The sequence below is a fragment of the Pipistrellus kuhlii genome, unplaced genomic scaffold, assembly GCF_014108245.1.
Source record: "Pipistrellus kuhlii isolate mPipKuh1 unplaced genomic scaffold, mPipKuh1.p scaffold_m20_p_8, whole genome shotgun sequence".
NCBI classification, from domain to species: domain Eukaryota; kingdom Metazoa; phylum Chordata; class Mammalia; order Chiroptera; family Vespertilionidae; genus Pipistrellus; species Pipistrellus kuhlii.
This window is the reverse complement of record NW_023425584.1, coordinates 58,729,473-58,753,148: the sequence shown is the minus strand read 5'-3', so window position 1 is coordinate 58,753,148 and position 23,676 is coordinate 58,729,473. Positions and strand designations below refer to the sequence as shown.

The 23,676-nt window shown below is 36.7% G+C and overlaps 1 protein-coding gene across 1 annotated transcript in view; it reads left to right on the top strand.

The window, feature by feature from the left end:
- Positions 1-310: 310 nt before the first annotated feature.
- The window catches only part of GLRB (glycine receptor beta), a 55,452-nt gene continuing 32,086 nt past the window's right edge, over positions 311-23,676 (top strand). The window contains exons 1-4 of the mRNA XM_036424462.2: positions 311-520; positions 2,149-2,293; positions 17,178-17,284; positions 18,967-19,034. Of these exons, the coding sequence (XP_036280355.1) occupies positions 2,178-2,293; positions 17,178-17,284; positions 18,967-19,034 (291 nt within the window). The 5' untranslated portion in view covers positions 311-520; positions 2,149-2,177. The remainder of the gene's footprint in view (positions 521-2,148; positions 2,294-17,177; positions 17,285-18,966; positions 19,035-23,676) is intronic.

Sequence of the window (23,676 nt, the reverse complement as noted above, 5' to 3'; positions counted from 1 at the left end):
TTAGAAATAAAACTCGGAGATTAGGTGAGATGCCAGGAGTCTGGGCAAGTGATGAAATCACAGAAGCTGTAGGTTATCCCATTGGGTCCCAGAAGGTCATTTGCTCCTGGAGAGGTTGTCCTTACCCGACCCTCGCCCTCATCATCTTGATCCCAAAAACGTGTGTGTGTGTGGGGGGTGGGGGGGGGGGGGGGGGCTGTATTTCTGCTCCAAAACCCTTTCCATGCCTCTGGATCGGGATACCTCTTCCCGCCCCGCCCCTCCCCCTCCGCGGCCCCCTGGCCCCGGCTCCAGGCTCCCGGTCCCTGCGGCGGCCCGGAGGCGCTGCGGGCACCGGCCCCGCGCACCACGGCGCAGGCTCCGCACGGAGCAGGCGCGTCAGCGGAGCTCGGCGGCGGCGCGGGCGGCGGGACCAGCTCCCCGCTCCCCGCTCTGCGCCCGCGGCTCCCGGGCAGCCAGCGCCGTCTGGGCCCCGTGCCGCCGGGTCCTGGCCTGGCGGCTGGAGGCGGGGGAGCCTTGGGTACGTGTCCGCGGGCTCCACTGCGGCAGGAAGGGCTGGGGAGGACGGTGTGGGATGACGGGGCGGGGGGAGGTGGCGGGGGCCGGGGGACAGGGTACGAGCCTCTGCGGAAAGCCAGGGTCCAGGGCGGCGGGGCGCTGGGCACTGCGGCGGGCGGGGAGGAGCGAGCGTGGGGGCGCGGGTGGCGGGCCACGGGCCACCGATGCGCTATCCGCGGACTGGCTGGGGATGGAGGGATGCGGGGGGCCCGGCCGGGGTCACTAGAGAACGCACTTTGTGGGGAGGGCGCCCGGCGTGGTGTGGCTGAAGGTCCTTCAGGCACTGCAGCTGTCCCCTATGCAAGGTTGGAGGTGAAGGCGGAGCACATAGAGCTTACTGAAACCGTTAGGCGGCTCTTGGCTTCTCTTGGGGAAGGACGCGGAGGGGGCGGGCGAAGTACCTGCTGCAGTGGGCCAAGGTGTCTGCAAGTGGATGCCCTGGGAGGGTGGGGGCAGGGAGCGGCCAGTGCTGTGAGTAGACAGAGAGCCTTCTGCTCTCGCTGTTTGTTGGCCTGACAAGCACCCTCGCTTATCTTCGTTAGAAAGGACCTGGCTTGCTGTAGGGTGGTGCAATGGATAAACGTGGGGAAGTAATTATTGGGGGGAAAGAAAGGGAGATGAAAAATATGACCTGGGAGAAGCACATTTGTAAGTGTCAGGGGGTAATTAAGTTAATGTTGAAGCTTCTGATAGGTCTCCCACTCTGCAATGAAGGTGAAACAATTCATGGTTTGGGAATGAAGAATGCAGAAGAGGTTTAAATATTCCAGAAGCTTAAAGTGTTTGTTTGTTTGTTTGTTTGTTTGTTTGTTTGTTTTGCACCAGACATTGGCAAGAATATAATTCTCATTTCAGCATGGAAAATGTTATTAAAATATGGCTAGGGAGATTATTTGGAAGAATCTAACTGAACTTGCTACTTGATTTTATATAATGTTACCTAGAATTTCTGCAGTCAGAAATCATCTTTGGGTAATATTAGTATCAAGCAAGGAGGAAAGCAAAAAAACCTAATTTAAATCCATCTACATCCTTTTAGGGGGTAGAAGCTTGCAAAAGGATGAAAAGGATGAAAGTCTTTAATAATAATTTTTTATTTTATCTTTGGCAATTTTTAATACTTAAAATTATCTTCCCTTTAATTAGTCTTATTGTTTATGGAAAATATACGTGCAAGTTTAAAATAATATAAAAATGAAAAAAGAAAACAAAGATTAATTTAAACTTGATAGCATCAGATAACCATTTTAACTCCATGTTGAACTTCCTTCCAGATATATCTCTAAGCAAGCATAGATTGACGTACTGTGCAAGTCAGTATTATTCTACAATTTTATATGATTATAGAATCAGAAATATTGCATGCTTTATATTTTATTCCTCAGCAGGATTTTATTTCCTACCATTATTTAAATTAACTTTTACTGCTAAATCAGCACAAAATATATAGTGACATATAACCACCTAGGAATGAACAATGAGGATTGATGTACAAATGTCTATTGATTAGCAATGACTTTTACTCCTTAAATAGTCAGATAGTTAATCATTTGCTTCATACATGTAAATGTTTCTTGTTCTTTCTTATAGATCCACCTCCTGAAATATAACTTTTCAGGATGAAGTTTTTACCGGCGATTGCCTTTTTTATTTTAATTTCCTTGTGGGTTGAAGAAGCCTATTCTAAAGAGAAGTCTTCAAAGAAGGGGAAAAAGAAGCAGTATCTATGCCCATCGTACGTTCTTCATGCCTTATATTCTCATATGGAGAGATATTATTGCTTTTTTTTTTTTTAAATCCAAGTAAGGTTGTTTATTGAAATACATTATCAGCAGAACCTTTCACATCAGAACATGAACTAACTAACTAAATAGTGGTCTTGTCCAAATCTATGACTGTAAATATCATTTATTCGCTGTTGACTCCTAAACCTATGTCTGAAGAGCATCACACCCACACATTTAACATTAGAATCTGACTGTCCCTTAATGACCTCAAACTCAACTCAAACCCTGTTATCTCCTTTGGGAAGTTGTCCCAATTCTGATAGTCTGATTTAGATAAACACACTGTGCCTCTCTAGTACCCTAATTGCCTGTCATACTTACAATACTGTATTATAAATATAGTTTCCCCTCTAGATTGAAAGCTCTTTGAGAGCAGGGTCTTACTGACTCAGTCACTGAAGAGCAGCATTACACACATTCACACAAATAATAAAAATTTGTTTAAAGAGTGAATAACAACCTAAAGATCATTGGCTTTTACATCTGGATTGGTGTAGGCACTTGAAAATAATTTATATGACCCCTATGGACAATATTTAGAAATATGGTCCCAATAGTAAAACTAGATGAGTTAACAACTGGGTAATTAGTAGAACATCTTCAACCTCGCTGATGGTGACATTTTAGCCTTATTGTGTTCAACATTTTATCAATGACTAAAATAAGAACATAATAGGAAACTCTCATCCAGATTGAAGATAGTATGTATACCCATATATTCAGAAATGAATTTTCTGAACCATAGGGTATAAGTATATTAAACTCTAGGAGATATGAGTAGTTTCCCAGCTCTACTCCCATCATTCATGTGTGAGAGTTCCAGTTGCTCCACATAACTGTCGAAACTTGATCTTATCAGCAATCATTTGAATTTTAGCTGATATGGATATAAGATATTACATTGTGATTTTAATTTACATCTGCCTAATGATTAACATTTCTGGGCACCTTTTCATAAGTATATTGGAGTTTTAGTTATAAGTCTTTTGCCAAGTGATCACTTTTTAAAATTGTTTTCCCACCTTTTAAAAAGTCTGACCATTTTTTAAAATTATTGATATGTAGAAGTTCTTTATACATTCCTGAGAGAATTCTTTGTCAGATATATATATATATATATATATATATATATATATATATATATATATATATATATATTACAGCTCTCTTTCCAATTTTTGGTATGCATTATATATATTACAGCTCTCTTTCCAATTTTTGGTATGCATTTTAACTTAACAGTGTCTTTTGATGAACTAAAGTACTTGTTTTTAATGAAGTCTGAGTTTGATTTGATTTATTAATCTTCTTTAATGCTTTTGTGTTTTATTTAAGAAATAGCTCTCCAGGTCATGAAGATAATCTGCTTTTCCCCCCTTGGATGCTTTATTGTCTTTAGTTTCATATTTAGTTCTGTAATCCATTTCAATTTATTCTTTTGGTGTGTGATGTGGAATAGGGTCAAGACTCATTTTTAAAAGCAGCACATTGATTGAAAGCCCATTGTGTCTTTCAATGGCAGTTGTGAATTTGTTATAAACCAGTTGCTTGTTTCTCCATTCTGTCCCACTGGTTTATTGCTACACACTTTGTGTCAGTAATACACTTCCTAATTACTATAGCAGAATGTCTGCATGTCCTCTAGCCTTGTTCTCTAGAAGTACCGTGGCCATTTTAGGTCCTTTGTGTTTCCTCGTGAATTTTAGAGTCAGCTATTCTACTTGCGTAAGTATAGACACAAAATGCTGGGATTTGTATTGACATTATTTTGTTAACCTAAAATGAGAAGCCAAAGTGAGAGGCACCATTGTCTATTTGAGGTCACAAAAGTGCAACTTGGGGGGGGGGGGGGGGCGGGTACAGATTTAGGCAGAAACCAAAATTGTGTTCTGATTACAGAGGAAGGACTTTTTGTAAGAAAATGAAAAGAAAGGACTGCATAAGTAGAGGGAAGGAATTTCCATCGGTGTTCACACGCTGAGTTACTTTTTAGCTCTCCATGACTGGTTACTGACTCTATCTTCAGGAGGAATGTCCATGATCCTTGTGGTTGGGATGCCTGCTTTCCTGCTATTTTACAAATAATTCTTTATAAGACAATGTTACCTTGGCCCAGTGCAAAGGGTACTTCACCTAGTTCAACCATTCCAAAGGTTCAAGGAGCAAGACTTATAAGGAATGGCTAGTCTAGTTCTATTTTTAAATGGCTCCACTTATATCAACTTTTCATAAAATAGACTCAATTTTATTTATAACTTATATTCAAATGTATTATATATATTTCTCATTAATGTGCCTCCTGGTGTTTATTAGAATTCAAACTGTATAACACTGTTCAAAAATGTAGAATATTAGGTGTCAGTGTCTTTATTCTGCTCACTGATACTGCAGAGAAATTATTCTTTATCACTGCTCAGCAAAATCATATATGCTTAATGCTTAATCATCACTTGTATTTTTTCATTTTATTTTTCCAGTTTCTTTGCATTATTATAGTGTCTCTGTTACTGGTTTTTAAGAGCTTGTTGGTGACTAAAGATGTTAACCATTTCTCATGCATTGCAAAAAAAAAAAATACCATGTTTTTTGTTATTATTTTACTCTGGTGTTTTACTTTTTGGTTGTATCAAACTTGTGTCTTAAATATAATCATGTTCTGATTTTTTTAAAAGTAAATCAAAGAGTAAACAAGAAAAACAACCACACATGGGGGAAAAAAGGCAACGCAAACAAACTAATTAGGAATGAAGATATTTACCATGACATTGGAATAACCATTTTTTCATAAATGTGGCTAGCCCTGGGATAATGTGTGTGTGTGTGTGTGTGTGTGTGTGTGTGTGTGTGTGTGTGTTATGTCTAATACAAACCATTGCACTGAGTAGAATTCTTTAAGGAATTGGAACTAAGGTGTGTTTTTTTTTATTCTTATCCTGTAGCCAATTACTCCATGAATCAGAGGTTGAGCTCCATCGGATGCAAGTGTTTTTGTGTGTTTTATTTGCTGGTATTTTCCCAGGACCTTAAAAAAAATGCCTGGCAGTGGCAGACACTTGTTAAATATTTGTTGAATGAGTCGTTGAATATTTATGGAATACTCCTGTGTAGAAATTCAGAATTTGTAATTCTAGTTAAGTATGAATTTTGTGAGGGGGAAATAGTTTCAACTCTTGAAAATTTACATTCCTGAAACCTCTCGCGCCCCCCGCCCCGAAAAAGAATGCTAACAAAATACAGGTGATAGATGTTATTAGTCATGTCAATCATTTGGTAAGTACTGGTTATGATATCATCATACCTTTACAAATAGATTTTAAAATTAGTCACATTTGTTTCTGGTTGCCTTTAAGGTTCTGAATTGTTTTAAAATATCGTGCAGTGAATTTTGTCTTTTATCTTCTAGGTGTTCATGTAAGAACTATTACATTTTGGCAGCTATACACGAGACTTGTTCTGGATTGTTAGCTTGACACTTTTAAGGAGGACAGGGAAACTGGCTCTATTTTCCATGAGGGCATATGATCCTGCCTCTATTACCATCCCCCTCTATTCCTTTTCCTCCCTAGAGTGAATGAGCGAGCTCTCCGTCATCTAAGGCTGGTTTTTTCACCCATCATTTAGATCTCGTTGACTCCTATTTTGGGGGAGGAGAGAATCTGAAATTGGGATTCACTTTTTCTCACTCAACTGCATCTTTTGTAATCCACTCAAGTTTTACACTATGGACTACAGTATAGAAAAATGCAGTATGTCTCTGAAACTCACCTGTCTGTAGCCATTCTTTTATCTTGCTAGTTTTCATGTTAAGGGGGTAAAAATAGATTTATTATATTAATTTGCAAAGTTGAAGTATTTAGGCATTATATCCAATGCTAATTTGTCCTGCTGGTGTTTACTTATCTCTCAATGCCAGATTCTCCCTAGAAGAAAGCCAAAAAATTAAAATTTGTTTCCAAACAATAGCTATGTAAATAGTTCAAGGAAACAACCATTGGTTCAGCCAAAAAAAAAAAAAAAAGCAAACTAATTTAACTGTTTATTTGTTTTTCTAAATGAAATTGAGCTATAAATTCACTTGAAACTCACTGTATATCTATATATACAGTATGGTTTTTCTTTTTTTTTTTTAGTATTGTCACTACATGTTGTTTTTAAATTTAAACATTTTATTGTGGTATGAATACTTAACATGAGATCTGCCCTCTTAACAGATTTTTTAAATTAAATGTCACAGTGTTGTTTTCTGTAGGTTCAATATTGTACAGAATATCTCTAGCACTTATTCATCTTTGCATCAGTGAAATTTCTCTGTTAATTAGCAATTCCCCATAGCCTCCTCACTCCATTAACCACCATTGTATTCTCTGCTTCTATGAGTCTGACTATTTTAGACTCTTCATATAAGTAGGATCATGCAATATTTGTGCTTCTGTGACTGATTTATTTTTCTTAGCATAAGGCCCCCAGGGTTTATCCATTTTGTTGCATATGGCAGGATTTCTTTTTTAAAGGGTAAATTAGATTCCATTGTATGCATATACTGTGTTTTTCAAAAAGCCAGTTAGCTGCTATCAATGGACTTTTAGGTTGTTTTCACATGTGAGTGGCTGTTATGAATGTCATGACCATGGCCTGTGCAGACACAGGGAGAAACTGAGTTTTACATCCCAATTATGATGCACTGAGGGGCTAAGGTGGAGCTATGGTGAACTCTGCTTATTCCAACAATAGCTTGGTTCTCTGTAGTCCCCAGGGGAATGGCATATACTGGGCCCCATTGTTACTCAGGAACAGGGGAAATAAAAACAAGTATCTAGGGTAGCATCTAGAAAAGCTGTGATATTATGTGGGGTAAGACCCTTTTCCTGCTCAGGGAGAAGCTGGGAGCTCTGGATGGTACTAGGCTATGCTGCTCTGAGGGTGGGGTTTATGAGGGTATGAAAGAGTGTGTCCCCACTTTCCCTCCTAGTTTCATTGCAGCTGGTTGGGTGTAGAAGCCTCTCAATTATTTTCTGGATTTCTGAAAAGGGGAATGGTGTGTCCATGGGGTCCAGGCTTCTTATTCAATCTTGTTAAAATCTCTCCCAGTCAAACTTTTCAATAGGTGTCCTCTCTCTTCCAATTCCCTTTCCTACTGCTCTCTGTTCTATTGACTCCCATCTATCTGGCTTCAATCTCTTTCTCAGCTGAAAACAGCTCTCCTTTTTTCTAAACCCCACAGAGAGTTTCCAGTCCTTATCTCAACTTCACCATGGCATTTGGTCCTGTTAACCAACCCTTCCATAGAATATCCTTTTTTCCTGGAGTTCTGTTGACACTCACTCATGGATTTCCTCCTTCCTCTTAGGCAGTTTATTCTTCGTCATAATTGTTGGCATATTTTTTCCTCCCTCTGTTCATGTTTTAATTCCATGTTCTTTTCTCACTCTAAATTCTCTTTTCTAGCAAGTGACTATCTGATCACTGGAATAATCTGAGGAGCTTTTAATATCCTGATGCCTGGGCTAAACAACTTAAACTAATTAAGTCTGGAGGGCAGGGTTCGGGCTTGGCATCAGAAGTTTGCAGAGCTTCTTAGGTGAACTCAAGGCCAGCCCAAACCAAGAATCGCTAGACAGATTCATCTGAACCCACAGTTTTGAAGACCACTTTTATATCAGAATAATCAACATTTGTGTTGGATTCTTAAATGCATAACCCAGCATCCGGTACCTTATATAAAAGCTCAAGAGCTTTGTTAAGTGAATTCAGGAATGGCTAAAGTAAAGGAGAAATGCTGCATATTGATAGTCGTATAAGATGCTGTTCTTTAAGGAATCTTATTATTTAGCTGATGTTGTAGATTGAGTTCTCTCAAAGGCAGATTCTGAGATGAAGATTTACAGGCAGAGAGCAATTGCTTTTGGAACTACACCTATGTGGGTGAAAAGAGGGGATTCAAACCCAAGAACAATAGGGCTGCATCTAAGCATCAGTTAATGCCCTAGGGCACTCTGCAGCGGGGGCACCCTCTCAGGTTGTCTCGATTAGTAGAAAGGGTTCCCTTGCCTCCCCACGACAAGGTTTCTGGATACGGGTAAGACACCTCTCCAGCTGAAGGTTACTCCAGAAGAGACATAGCTCAGACTCATAGCATTCCTGGCAACAGTCTCAGTTTTGTTTCGTTTTTTATATTTTTTATTGATTTTTTACAGAGAGGAAGGGAGAGGGATAGAGAGTTAGAAACATGGATGAGAGAGAAACATCCATCAGTTGCATCCTGCACACTCCCCACGGGAGATGTGCCCGCAACCAAGGTACATGCCCTTGACCGGAATCGAACCTGGGACCCTTGAGTCCGCAGGCCAACAACACACTATCCAGTGAGCCAAACCGGTTAGGGCAGCAGTCTCAGTTTTGAAGGGACCATCAGGGACGCAGCACCACAGCATCCACAACAGGTAGATTCAGATTATTGAACAGGACCTTAGTGATCCCCTCACTTAAACCTTGATTTAAAGGTGAGAATACTGAAGCTCAGAGAGGGCAAGTGAATTTCCCAGTATCATGTGGGAATCTTACAGTCTGTTTGGGCTAGAACACCAACCAGTCTGTAGACTATTAACAGACAAGTGTTTCTTCAATTATTTCCACACTTAACTTTATTATGTGCATTAGGGTGGGTTTATCTTATTACCAGTTCTATTAGGGCAGAAGAGAAACATTTTATATCTGTGCTACGCATGGAAAATTGAGAAAAAAATAAGTACTTTTCCAGCTGTAGTTAGAGCAGGGTTAGAGGTGTTACTGCAGGTTTTTATTTGCTGGGTCAAAATATAATCCTGTTTCTGCAAAGCACAGAAAGCAATTGCACAGTAAACGTTTGGTTTGGATTGAGGTTTACATTTAATTACTTATGACACGAGTTTTGTATCAAATTAACAAACCAATGAGAAGTAGTGAGAATGTATAGTATGTTACACTGTTTGAGAATCATACAATATAAATAGAAAATACTTATAGTATTTATAGGACAAGTAATCTCACATGTGATATGAAGTTAAAAAGACCAAAGCCTCTGATGGGATTTGGAAATTGCTAGTATCTAAAAATCCAGCATCTCTCCACATAGATGTTTCTACTTGTAAAAAACATTTTTTTTTTCAGCCATGGATGATGTAAGTGCATAATTGAAGTTAGATTTGAGGACAAGATTTGAAAATGTTTCTACAGGATCCAAAAGTTCCTTAAGCCCAACTGGGGAGATAAATGAAATAAATGTTGTGGAACACTGTTCTTAATTATGATTCTTGGCCTAGAACAACATGACAGACTTTGCCACACACTTCCACATTTACCCCTAAACACATTCTTTTCAAATAAATTGTAAACTAATTAAACTCAACTAATCATGTAAAAGGTATCATTCGCTATAGTCATAAACCTCTGTTCACGATTTAATGTGTGGAAACAGAATGAAAAAAATACAGAAGCTGTCAAGAGAGAGAGAGAGAGAGTAATACGCTATAACTACAGATAGGAAAATAAAGAACGAATAACCCCTTAATTATCTGGATTCAAAAACAACTGTTGACTTAGTCTCTTGTCTGGGTATATAAAATATTTCTCTTTATATGACTGTCTGCCTGATTATCTAGAAGAGTAGTTTCACTGCCCTCAAGCCTCGGTGCTCTGCCTATTCATCTCTCCTCCCCTCCTCCAACCAGCCCCTGGCAACTATTGATCTTTTCACTGTCTGTAGTTTTGCATTTTCCAGAATGTCATATAGTTTAGAATCATATAGTATGCAGTCTATTCAGATTGGCTTCATGCACTTACTAGTAGTAATATGCGTTTCTGTTTCACCATGTCTTTTCATGGCTCAATAGTGCATTTCTTTTTTTGTGCTGAATAATATTCCATGGTCTGGACTCAGCACAGTTTATTTAAGGATTTCTTGGTTTCTTCCAGGTTTTGACAAATACCAATAGATCTGTTATAAATATTTGTGTGCAGGGCCTTTGTGTGAACATTGTTTTCATCTCCAAGGAGCAAGATTGCTGGATGAGATGGTTAAGAGTGTGTGTAGTTTTGTAAGGAATCACCACATGGTCTCTCGGAGTGGCGTTACCATTTTGCATCCCCCCAAGCAATGAATGAGAGTTCTTATTGCTCCTCATTCTCATTTGTATTTGGTGTTAGTGTTCTGGATCTTGGTCATTCTAATGGGTGTGGGGTAGTATATCACTGTTCTTTAATCTGCATGCCCTGGTGTCCTATGTTTATTTTCCATCTGTGCATCTTCTTTGCTGAGGGGTCTGTTAAGGCCTTGGCTGTTGGCTCTGTCCTCGTCCCTAACTACACTTTTTATTTTAGAACAGCTGTAGATTCATAGAAAAATTGCCCAAAGACTACAGAATTCAAAAATAACCCCACATTTAGTTTTCCCGATAAATAACCTTTTATATTAGTGTGGTACATTTTTACAGTTAAAGAACCAATATTGACACAATATTATTAATTAAAATCCATACCTTGTTGAGATTTTCTTAGTGTTTATCTAATGTCCTTTTTCTGTTCCAGATTCCCATTCAAGATATTATATTATATTGGTCTTTACGCCTGCTTAGTCTCTTCTCAGCTGTGAAGTTTCTCTGACTTTCTTGTTTTTCATGATTATCACAGCTGTGGGGTGTACTAGTCAGGTATTTTGTAAAATGCCACTCAGTTGGGATTTGTCTGATATTTTTCTCATAATTAGCACAGGGATATGTATTTTGGGGAAGCATATGTCCATATGGATTCTTGGATTTTATTTTATAGTTTAGAATATAACCCAGTACTACTTTATTGTTCAAAGCACTATAGATTTGGCCATTGGGAGCTCTTTCAGTTGGCTTCTATGTCCCTTTGCCATATTCTTTTCTGTTCCCCCCTCCCCACTCCCGAGTTTACTTCTGCCACTACAAGATACCAGATTTTATTTTTTTAAATCACCTCCTAGATGAGGATACCAGCATTTGCTTCCATGAAGGAGCTGTTTCTTAGCTTATGGTCCACAGGTCCGGGAACACTTAGCATTGCAAACTTTGCCTGTTTTTTTTGTTTTGTTTTTGTTTTTGTGTGTGTGTGTGTGTGTTTTTTCCCAGGGAAGGACATAGCTTTTATCAGATTCTCAGCTGTGTCTGTAACCTAAAAAGGAGGTAAAGAACCCTGCCCTGGAGTAAAGAGGAGGAATAATACAACCCACACATTTGACAACCTTGCTCCTCCTTGCTGCTTTATGCTGCTTTTATTTAGTTCATGTACAGCCAAAAGCTTTGCAGGGCCTTAAGACCAGTTTAAGCATGCTGACGTAGGCCATACTGAATTCAGGCCTGAGAAGATCTTTGCCCATTGTTGTGGTATTTATAACTCTTGGAAAAACAAAGCAATCCCTTTGGGCTCAGATTCCTGGTTTAAGGGATGAGATCAAGATAATATACTCATTCACACCATATCTGAAATGGCACTGCTTAGCGTGGTCACTAAAGGGTCATATAGAAATATGAATGTCCTATAGTTAATGGAAAACTGAGCTTTCCCCCTTTGCAAAGAAATTTCTGGATTTTTCCTTTAGTGCTGGAAAACATTACATCATACAGCTATATAGCCTGATACATTCCTTGCATAACTTTGCATATTAGTAACGACATTGGTTCAAGTTTAGGCAAGTGAACAAAAGAAGACTGGTTGTAAAAAAAGCTTTTGATATAAAATATTATTTTTCTAGTCATTTGATCACATTGCCTGAATAGAGTAAGTTATTTTCTTAAATTAATATCACATTTTCATGAAATAAATCCTGTTTTGCAATAATATCATAATTGTTGATAGATTTCTTGAAATAAAACAAAATAGCATAGTCAGATGGATAAAACATTAGATTGAGATTCAGAATGTGAAGACTCTAATAGTGAAAGGCATTAAGTGTGTGACCTTGTTAAAATCATCTAACTCTTCTTATTTGTGCTTATTTTGTATAAATAGTACTGGTCCATTTCCAAATTATAAGGCAAGTACAGATAGAGGGAAATATTCTACATGTAAATTGTTTTAGCTCTTTGGAAGAAAGTGGCATAGGTATCTAGGCACTAAAAATGTGTGTGTGTTTTTAATGTTTAGAGATGACTTTAAAGTTATTTTAGTATTGACTAAGCAAAATATATAATTTTTAGGGTATGAAAATCCCTAAATTTATGCATGTGAATATAAACTACATGAATTTCATTTAAATTTAAAAATGTCTTTGAAATAATAATATAAAGAAGGGTGAACTACTAACTAAATATTTGTATCAGGGCACTTGCATCAGAGACATGAAAATACAGTGATGAAATAAGAATAAAATGGGCTACAGTATATTTGATGTATTCCCTTTTTTAATTCAAAAGGTTGTTTTTGTCGGCCAACATTGAGTTTTTGTTTTTAACACATAAGATTATTTAAAAATTTATTTTTATTGATTTCAGAGAGGAAGGAAAAGGGAGAAAAAAAGAGAGAGAAAGAGATAGAAACATCAATGAGGAGAGAGAATCATTGACTAGCTGCCTTTTGCACACCTCATACTGGGGATTGAGCCCACAATCCAGACATATGCCCTGCCTGGTTCATAGGTTGACACTCAACCACTGAGCCACTTAGTTGTTGTTATTCACTTTGGAGAAAAATGCAAGCATTTGGAGATAGCTAGGTAAAAGAGTGACACTTTTTCCAGGACTAAATAATTTTAAAAACTAGTAAGAGATAATAGAAATTATTGTCCTAAATAAAGCAATATAAAACAATATATGGATGGATGATAATAAGAAGATAGATAATATTTCTTTTCTATGACGGCAGGCTTATTGTCAAATAATAACTAGAAATCTGGATTATCAGGTTTCATTCTTGACTCTACCACTTTAGAAAACTGTCTTAATTTTACTATGTCTTCATTTCCACGTACTAGTATACCATCTACTCTATTGCTTCATTTACTAACCTACCACTCACTTTCCTACGAATCTGGCTTTTCTCTTTCACTTCACTAAATAAATGGTTCTCTGTGTGGTTAATAACTCTCTTATTTAAGCAAGTAGTAGGGATTATCAAATACAAGAGTGTAATGGACAAGATGGCTGATTTTCCAATATCTATTTCATACCAGACTATAACCCGAGCCAATTATGATTGTTTCTTCCTCATGGCCAGTGATTGGTTCAGCAATGTTCAATGCTAGAAGTCTTCAGAGAGAAAAAAAAAAGTCTTCTAAGAGGACATGAGGACACCACAGGAATAAATGCTCTTCCTCATATGGAAATGATGAGTGTGACTGCTACTGCTACAGCACATGCAGCTATCTTAAAGTCTAGTTACAGACCTGGCAGATGTAAAGGACTTGAACCCAATGTATATTTGATACGATATAACCTGTACAGGGTTATTACAAAAATGCAGAACCCATTATTTCCTCAAGTATTATACTGTCTGTGTCGTCTCATTGGTAATATACATGTAGTTAAGAAAAACTATAGCCTGGCTGGTGTAGCTCAGTGGTTGAGCACTGATCCATGAACCAGGAAGTTCCTGATTGGATTCCTGGTTTGGGCACATGCCTGGGTTGCAGGCTCCATCCCCAGTAGGGAGTGTAAGGGAGACAGCTGATGGATGTTTCTTTCTCTCTATACCTCTCCCTTCCTCACTCGCTAAAATCAATAACTACAAATTAATTGGCAATGCATATTTATCAGTTTGTCCTCATTAGAGTAAGGTGAGATGATTGATGCAAGATTTTAGAAAGTCAATCTTGAAAAATACAGTAAAAGGTTGAAATTACAATATTCCAGGAAGGGAAATTTATTCTGAGCCAGTGAATAAAGGAAGGACAAAATTTGCTAGTGAATTAGAATAGCTAGAAAATGAGTTTGATTGACACAGCTTACAGTTTATAGTTGGGTCTATTAAGTAAATTGGAAATAGGCAGATTAAGAAAAGAAAAGGTATTCAAACTTAATTTTTACTATTATATGCACAAGGATATTACAACAACAACAAAAGTGAATACCCCCCAAAATAGTGAGATTTGAGAGCTTATATATCATCTTTTTTTTAAAACATATTTTTTATTTTTTAAATATATTTTTATTGATTTCAGAAAAGTAGGAAGAGGGAGAGAGAGATAGAAACATCAATGATGAGAGAGTATCATTGATCAGCTGCCTCCTGCATGCCCCACACTGGGGATCAAACCCACAATCCATGCATATCCTTGACTGGAAATCGAGCCATGTCTTTCTGGTTCATAGGTCAATGCTCAACTACTGAGCTATGCCGACTGGCTTATATATCATCTTAACGGGGTGGGGGTGGGGGGGCGGGCGGGACATGTGGGCAATGCAGGCCACTTAAGGGAGAATAACTGATCTCTAGGAAAGATGAATTGGCTATTTAAAAAAAAATAGAAAAGTATAATACTTTATTACAAAGTTTGTCTAGTGTGCTGTCCACTTCTACTCTCCCCTCCTGTGATAAAAGTCAGTCTTTCCTAGTTGAAATTTTTTTTTGGTGGGGGGTCTATGATTACTTAATTCATTTTGGAGGATCTGTTTATTGGCATATAAGGAGAGTTCAGAGAAGGCCTCTCCCTTCATTTGTTGTTTTCCAAGAATCTTTAGCTCAAAATAATCTTTATGACAAAGGGGTTTATTGTAGGGTGGCATAATCTGCCAGTTTTCACAGCTGGAAGAAAAAAAAAATCAGGCTGGAAAGTTCTCTACTACAAAAACTAGTGTTAATTGTCTTTATGCTGTCTAGTCATTTCATTGTTTAGAAGAAAGATACTTAAGAAAGATTTTATATCAAGAGGCACAATAATAGCACTCTTTAATTGAACCAATATGTGTATTTTGTAATTGATCAATTATCATCTCATATGAATAGAAATCTTGTGAATTTAAACACTAATTTGCATCCTAATATCCCATGCCTTCCTTCTCTTTAGAGTTTTCTTTGATAAGGGGTGGCAGTTGGCTTTAAAGAGGTTACAATTTCACCTACAATGAAATGAAATCTTATTACCAGTTCCAATTCTCTGCAACTTTGATCTAATAAGACCATGAGAATCAATTTTAAAGTACTTTATAATCTCCTGCAATTTGGAGAGATTTAACTAATTTGATTTTCACTTTTTAAAAATATTTTGGACTCTGTCTGATAGCTACTTGGAAAAGGTTTGTCAATTTGTATTGTTAGATTTTTCAAAAATTTTTTAATATTGATCACATCTTACCTCTAGTGGTTGAATCTTAGCAGCAGACTGTAATGATAATTGACTCAGAACAGAATTGCCTGTTAGATAAGAGCTGGGATTTCAAAACAAATCCCTGGCCAATACATCCAAGTTTATTTATTTATTCATATAAATGAATATCATTTATGAAATTGACATTTTACCATATCAATAATGAATGGACAGTGCTAGATGCTCCAAATATAATTTTAATCTTCCTTGTGATTCTCATGGATTTTTTTTGTATTGGGAAAATGATTATATGATAAGAGTTCATGGGTGTTAAAACAAACCCAAACAAATAATAACCGAACATTTTCCATTCATTTCCAATGTGTGTGTGTTTTTAAAGTATTGTCAATGTATGTGTGTATTTAAATTATTGTCAAGCAACTACCAATTTAATCAAGATTCATTGTTCAAAGTTAATTCAAAGAGAAACAAATGGCAGTATTTTTCTCTTTTTAATCATTGACAGTAAACACATAAAATAGAAAGAGATAGTTGTGTCTTGTAGCTCTGTATTTTCCCTGTTTAACTGATCTGATAATGGAGGATGTACTGTCATCTTCAAAAATAAAAACAGCCAGTTGTTTTATTGGCAGTTGAGTGTATTTGGGAATAGCAGAACGTTGCAATTTGGGGCAGGAGAACCATAGGCAAGTCCAAAGAGACAAAGGGAATGTTAGCTCTTATTAGGTTTTAGGAGGAAATTGGGGAGGGTTGTTCATGGGAAAGCAAGAGTTCAAGGCGCTGGTGGTTTTTCATAGATCTGCAAGGGGTGGTTAATGTGCTGCTTCTGGGGCAAGGAGATCTTCCTTTTTATAAAAGCAGAAGATAGAACCCAAAGTGAAAAAGGTCCTCCCTTCTTGCTGGATTTTTTGGCTGCAAGAAGTGGTACTTGCATGAGAGCTTCCCCTTCAGGGCTTTTAAACTCCGTTTTAAATGCGGCTTCCTTTAGCAGTATATTTATTTTCACACCCTCTTCCAACATATTTAACTGGAGAACATTATTGTGTATTTCTTGGAAAATCTCATTTCATAAATATCAGCATGATTTTTTAAAATTCTTAGATTATCTTTGTGACCCTCTTATGGTATCCATATACTCCCTTGCTTGTGCATGCAGAACGTTAATATTATACTACATTATTAAAAAAACGACACATCTTTTACTGTTATCTCATTGTCTGCACTCCCTTGGTGCTCATCTAGATTTTGATTGAAGCTTGCTTCAGGACAAGTAAGATGTCTGCTTAATTTTACTTAAAAGAAAGTTGGAGTATTTAGGACAGTGTTTCACTCATTTGGTAAAAACCAGGCCTAAAGTACTTTATTACTGGTTTTATTTCTCATGGCACATATATTTCAGCCTACTGACAATGTCTACTACTTTTCATTTAACTTCTCTTTGGAAACTCCATGCCGTAATTGTAGATTTGTCTCAAGAAGTCAAGTATTTTCTTCACTGAAAATTACCCATTCCTCTTGATTGCCATTTCTAAATACTTATCAGGATTTTGTTTTGTTCTTTTCTCTTACAGCCAGCAGTCACCAGAGGACCTAGCCCGAGTCCCTGCCAACTCCACTAGCAATATCTTGAATAGGCTACTAGTCAGTTATGATCCCAGGATAAGACCAAATTTCAAAGGTTTGTTTTATCCCCCCTCAAATATCTACTTCTTTGTAATTTAAAAATTAATTTTATAGTATGAAATAATTTAGTTGTGATGTTAAAAACAAGATTGCAAATTGGTATGCATGTTCGAAAATAGGCAAAATAATAATCTAATAGATTTATATGCTCTCCAGTTTGTATAAAAAGGTATATTGTGAATTAACAGGCTAGCCTCTGTAATGGGTTTTTGAGTACTTAGTATTCTTAACCTTATGATTCAAAATTTAGGCTCTGGTTGCAGAACTGGCTTTCATTCACAGGCATCAAAGTTATAGTTTGTAGGAAAGTGGCCATATACTCATTAGAAATAGAGAAAAGTTTTGATTTCTATTTCTATTATTTATTTATTTATTTATTTATTTATTTATTTATTTACATTTTCTAGCCTTTCATACTGATAAAACATTTTTTTTTCTTCTGCTCTTTTGCTGAAAAAAGGTGGGGGGAAAAGATGACCACATGTGTGAATAATAGTGAAGCATGTATTTAGCCTCTGAAGTACTTAAAAGACTGTTTTCTACAACATGGATTGATTTTATTCCAACAAAATACTACTCTTTATCACACCTGCCAAGAACAAAATCCCTACTTGCTATGAAAGTCATGAGAAGACTATATAAGGGAGCAAACTTTTTTTTTTCTTTTTCTTGCTTTAATTTTTAATTGTTTGTTCTCTTGATGAGTTAGAAAAGCAATATGAAAAAAAAATCTCCTCTCAAAAACTATAATCCTAAGAACAGGTATTAATGTAGATCAGATTAACAGTATAAAGCTTGATTTTTTTCCTTCACAGAAAAAAAAAAAAGTCTGCAGCTGCTTCTAGTCAACTGAAGTTATACAACTATGTTGTAAAAACAGGGTTTTTTTGTTCATTACCAGAACCTATTCAGTTACTTTCAACAACAGCCATGGCCTGGATTGTCACATGTCTAGCATATATTGATTCACCACCTGTTTTTCATCAGCCAGTGGTTATGTGGCTGAAAGGCTAAATTCACATTTTCCCTTTGTTAGCCCAACCAGCAGCCCACAACGAGTAAGGAAAAAAGAAAGCAAGAAAGAAATTTGCAACATTATACCTTAGTTCTCACTCCATGAACTTTCAAATTACTTTCTAAAAGGTCAGGCAAAAATCTTTATAATGACTCTTATATGTCTGATTAATTTTGCAATTGCATGAATTAGAAAGAAAAGGATAGTATATGTTAGTGAAATCTACTGAATATTGCTTACCAAAGCAAGTAAGAGCTTCTGATAATAATACACATTTTAAAAAAGTAAACAATATTTTAAATGATATTTTGTAAAGGATAATTTACATTTTCTTAAGTAAATGCATCAACTCAATTTATAAAATTTTGAAAGGTAAATAAATGTATTTTCTCAGAGTCTCTACAATTTAATAGGTAACTATTTCTGAAAAAATAACATTATAAAATACAACTTAACTCATTTTTTATTTGCGTTATGATCCCTATTTAGAAAAATAAGTTAGTAGTAATTGTGAACATGGTATACTAAGACCACTAATTTATAATTTACATCATATGTGAGTTAGGAAAAATATAAAAGAAAATGCATAGACTATGAAATATGTAGATTCTGACCAAGTTTTTTTTTACAGCTACTAAATATATCTTTAATTTTATTTACAGGTATTCCTGTTGATGTAGTTGTAAACATTTTTATCAACAGTTTTGGATCCATTCAAGAGACAACAATGGTAATAGTACAGTTAACTTAATATTTTAATTATCAAAATTTAAACTAGAGCATAGTGAAAGTAATATTAAAACTGAAAAATATTGAGTAACCCTGAGGAAAAATGCATACTTTCTCCTGGTATAAAGTAATCCAGTTCCAAGGTTTTGTTAAGTTAATGATTTCAGTATCTATGATACTTTGCAATCAAATTTAGCCTTAATACTACATTAAAAAGCATAGACTTGGAAAAATTACCATACTCACTCTGAACAATTAATTGGATACTACATGGGAGAAAAAGGATTTATGCAATTAATACCATGAGATAACATTTCCCCCCAATATTCGAAGATGTATGAGCATTCAAAAATATTTGATTGTTGACAGGTTTTGTGGTGTTTTTTTTTTCCTTCCAGTTTCTTGGGGGAAATCTCTGTTTTCTCTGTTGTGCTAATTTTGTGATGTGTGGAACAGAAAATTTTAAAAAGCAAATACGGCCATGGAGCTCCCTGAAAAGATTGTCACCTTGGGAAGAGGGAGATGAGTGGGAAGGAGGGAGAGGCAGGATCCTGTCGTAAGGAACAAGAAAGAAAGATATCGGGGATTAGCTACTATTCCTGATGAATTAAACTTTAGAGACAAAGACTGCCATTCAATAAGATTAGATTTCCTGAGTGATGTATGATGTGATTACCCCTCAGCTTCTCTAAACATATTCAATAAAGTTTGCGTGCTTTTTGATGTTTTAGAATATAGATTTGTGCTTTTTTGAAAAACTATATGCTAAAATTATACTTCAGGTTGGAGAAAGAAGGCCCAAGTTTTTTTTTGTTTTGTTTTGTTTGTTTTTTTTGTGTGTGTGTGTGTATGTGTGTGTGTGTGTGTGTGTTTTGAGATACTTAAATTTTTCTTAATTCATAATATAAGGTGTGGATTGAAAGCCTAATAATAATGGTTACAGCACAGTGTAATTACTCAGGGAATATCTCAGATTAGAGAATGAATAATTTGAAACTGTTCCTTTATACCTAGTAGCAGCTTGGTGTGTTTCAAAAGGAATTGTATATTGCATTTACATTACAATGCCTATTTTTATCTCTAATTGTGATGAGAATGCCATGTATTTATTTTTATAGAAGCATGTATTTAGCCTCTGAATAATTGATTTTCTTAGACAATGTGTAAATATTTTTAGAGAAGTATTTAAAAGACAATTTTGGAATAGAGTTCAAAATTGACTTTCAGTGACTTTTTAGTTCACCTAAATGACATAGACATACAGTACAGATCAGTAGATGACAGCTTTGAAATATAATGTACACTACCACACGTCACTCAGGAGACAAGTATAGCACTCATTAATTTAACATGCAATTAGTCTATCAAAGCACTTCACTCTTCAAGAGCAAGAGCTGTCATTTTTCTCACAGGGAAACTTCTTAAGGGGAGCTATTTGGTCTCCATACACTTCTCTGTACAGTTTTATTTTTCACTTGTGTCCTGGTGCACGGATTTGTGCACATTAAAAGGAAATCAATTAGAAATACTTTAGTATTGTTATTCTCCCTTTCTCTATAATAGAAGTGTCAACCAAATTCATGATCAACAATGACAGATTGATACACATGCACGTGGCGCCAGCGAGAGCTTTATATGTGTCATGCATGCATGAGTCAACTTTGCCTTTTCTCTATGTATTATAGAATAAACTTGCTTAATTAGACCTGCTTTCTGATGTAGCTAAACTTTTTCCAGCCCAGTAAAGCACCCCAACTTCTCTTTCAGGTAATTGTCAGAAACACAGCAGTAAATAACAACATGAAGCAGATTATTATTGTAGGTTACACATGGAGAACAAAGGATAAAATATTTAACTGCAGCAGTGTTTGACTATATTCTGTGCAGTGAGAAAACCTGAAGTCATTTTCAAGGTCCACCATTTTTTACTTCTTTTCAGTAGGGTAAAGTTTCTAAACTTTCTAAACCTCTGTTTTCTGGCTAATGAAAATAAAATATTATAGGATTCTACTCCAGGACTTCTGTGAGGATCAAATCATATGAGGCATGGGAAAATGCTTCACAGACATTTGGTTAAAGTGTAAAATGTTTGCACCTGGATATAAAGCAAATTGTGTTCCTGGGCTGAAGAAACTGCAAGGAGGCTAGTTGCCAGGAAGAGGAAGCTGGGCACTGCTACGTGCCATAATTACCTGGTGCTCACAGTGACCGTTTCCAGGCTGAGCTGGGCTGTGTTCTGCATTTTGTGCCATGGGGTCTCAGCAGTGTTACTGTGATTTGGTGGGCTATTGCTCCAGGGTGGTTGTGGGGCCTGTGTTCCACTTAGGGGAAGCCAAGTGTTGCTTTGTGGGCACAAAGTCTGTGGTGGTGTTTATTTTTAAATGGCCAATGCATGTCATGGCAGCTCCTACATTGAGTGTCTGCCCCCTGGTGGTCAGTGCAAGTCACAGCTACTGGTCAAACAGACACACACACACACACACACACACACACACACACACACACACACACACATATATATATATATATATATATATATATATATATATATATATATATATATATATATATATAGATGGCCCCACCACACTCACCCTAAAACACCACTATCAAGATGTTACAGCTGGCAGAAAACATCCCCAACTCTGTTTTGCACTTGAGGACAACTAATGCAAGGATGTTTTTTCTCATTTGCATAAAGGCTAAATGTGTCATAGATCAGTGCAGTGGTCAGCAAACTCATTAGTCAACAGAGCCAAATATCAACAGTACGACTGAGATTTCTTTTGAGAGCCAAATTTTTTAAACTTAAACTTCTTCTAACGCCACTTCTTCAAAATAGACTTGCCTAGGCCATAGTATTTTGTGGAAGAGCCACACTCAAGGGGCCAAAGAGCCGAATGTGGCTCGTGAGCCTCAGTTTGCCAACAACGAGATTAATACATATCATTAATGTATCTGTTATTTAATAGGTATTATGTGCCTTCCAAATATAAGACACCTAGACTTCTCTAGGCTGTATCAGCAGTTATTTGGTTCTATCAAGTTGAAAACATCTAGGAGAAAGGAATGTTAGAAAAGGGACTTTTTTTTACAGATCACTTGAGGATTAAAATAATAATATTATATTTTTATAGTAATATTATAACTAATAATATTTCATAATTTCTAAGATATCTGATTTTGTCCCTTGCATAGACTCATCACAGTAGCTAGCCCAAAGTATTTATTGCTGGGACCAGATTCAAGCAATTCTCCTATGGAGTCTTTGTTGATGCTATTTAACCCTGATCTCCATCTATCTTCTAATTAGAGTCTTTTATGGCTACTCTGACTCACTTTGTGTCCTCTTTTCAATCCAAGTCTTTCATTTCTAGTCTTTATTTGTTAATGAAATCTGATAGCTTCTTTTTGTGTGTGTATTCTTTTTATTCTCTACTGGACTACAAAGCTCTTAAAGTCAGAAATAATGCATTCTACTTCATTTTCCATAAGATACAGATGACAATAGTCAATAAATAGTAAACACATGAATAAAATATCTTGTACTAGCTAATGTTGATTGAATAGTTGGATAAATAAATTCTGCTATTTGCCTAGCACTGAGTGAATTTATGTAGCGATAAAACAATTGACAGAAAAAAAATTTAAACAATAGCTCCATGTAGAACATTTGTTTGGTTAAATATCAGACCAAATAATGTTATTATTTTATAATGTTAATTTTGGAAATTTTAGAGACCTTTATCTAGAGAACAAAATTATTGGTTTTTGTTATTTCTTTTGCTAAAATAATCTAGATGAAAACCAATCTGCCTTTCAATTTATGTTGTGTAGACTAAAGGTTCAGAATGAGAACCATCCTCATCAAGTAGATTTATTTTACCATAATTATTTTTTGCTTTTAGCAATGTCTATTTCAGACATCCCTACAAGAAAATAGTGTTATATAGAGATGTCTTTTTTTAAGTATATTTTTATTGATTTCAGAAAGGAAGTGGGAGAGAGAGAGAGAGAGAGAGAGAGAGAGAGAGAGAAAGAGAGAGAGAGAAAGAAAGAGAGAGAGAGAGAGACTTCAATGAGCACTTAGAATAATTGATTGGCTACCTCCTGCACACCACACACTGGGGATAGAGCCCGAAACCTGGACATGAGCCCTGACTTGGAATTGAATCGTGACTTCCTGGTTCATAAGTCCATACTTAATCACTGAGCCACACCAGCTGGTCTATAGAGATGTTTTTGAGGCTGTCATATTTTATAGATTTGCTCAATCTTCTAAAAAGCAAATGGTCTGACATTTGTTGCTTAATAGTTAGGAAAGGCATAACCTATTATATAGATACTAGAGGCCCTTTCGCAGTCCAGGAGCCCTTGGGGGATGTCTGTGGCATGGCCCACTCCCCCCAGGCCTTAGACACAGTTGGACATCCTTAACACTGCTGCAGAGTAGGGCTGCTGCGCTCTCCACTGGTCAGAAAGGCTTGTGGCTGAGCAGCACGCCCCCTGTGGGAGTACACTGACCACCAGAGGACAGCTCCAGTGTTGAGTGCCCCCTGGTGGTCATTGCACATCATAGCAACCAGTTCTTACTCCACCCAATAGATTTGCATGTTACCCTTTTATTATATAGGATAGTTATC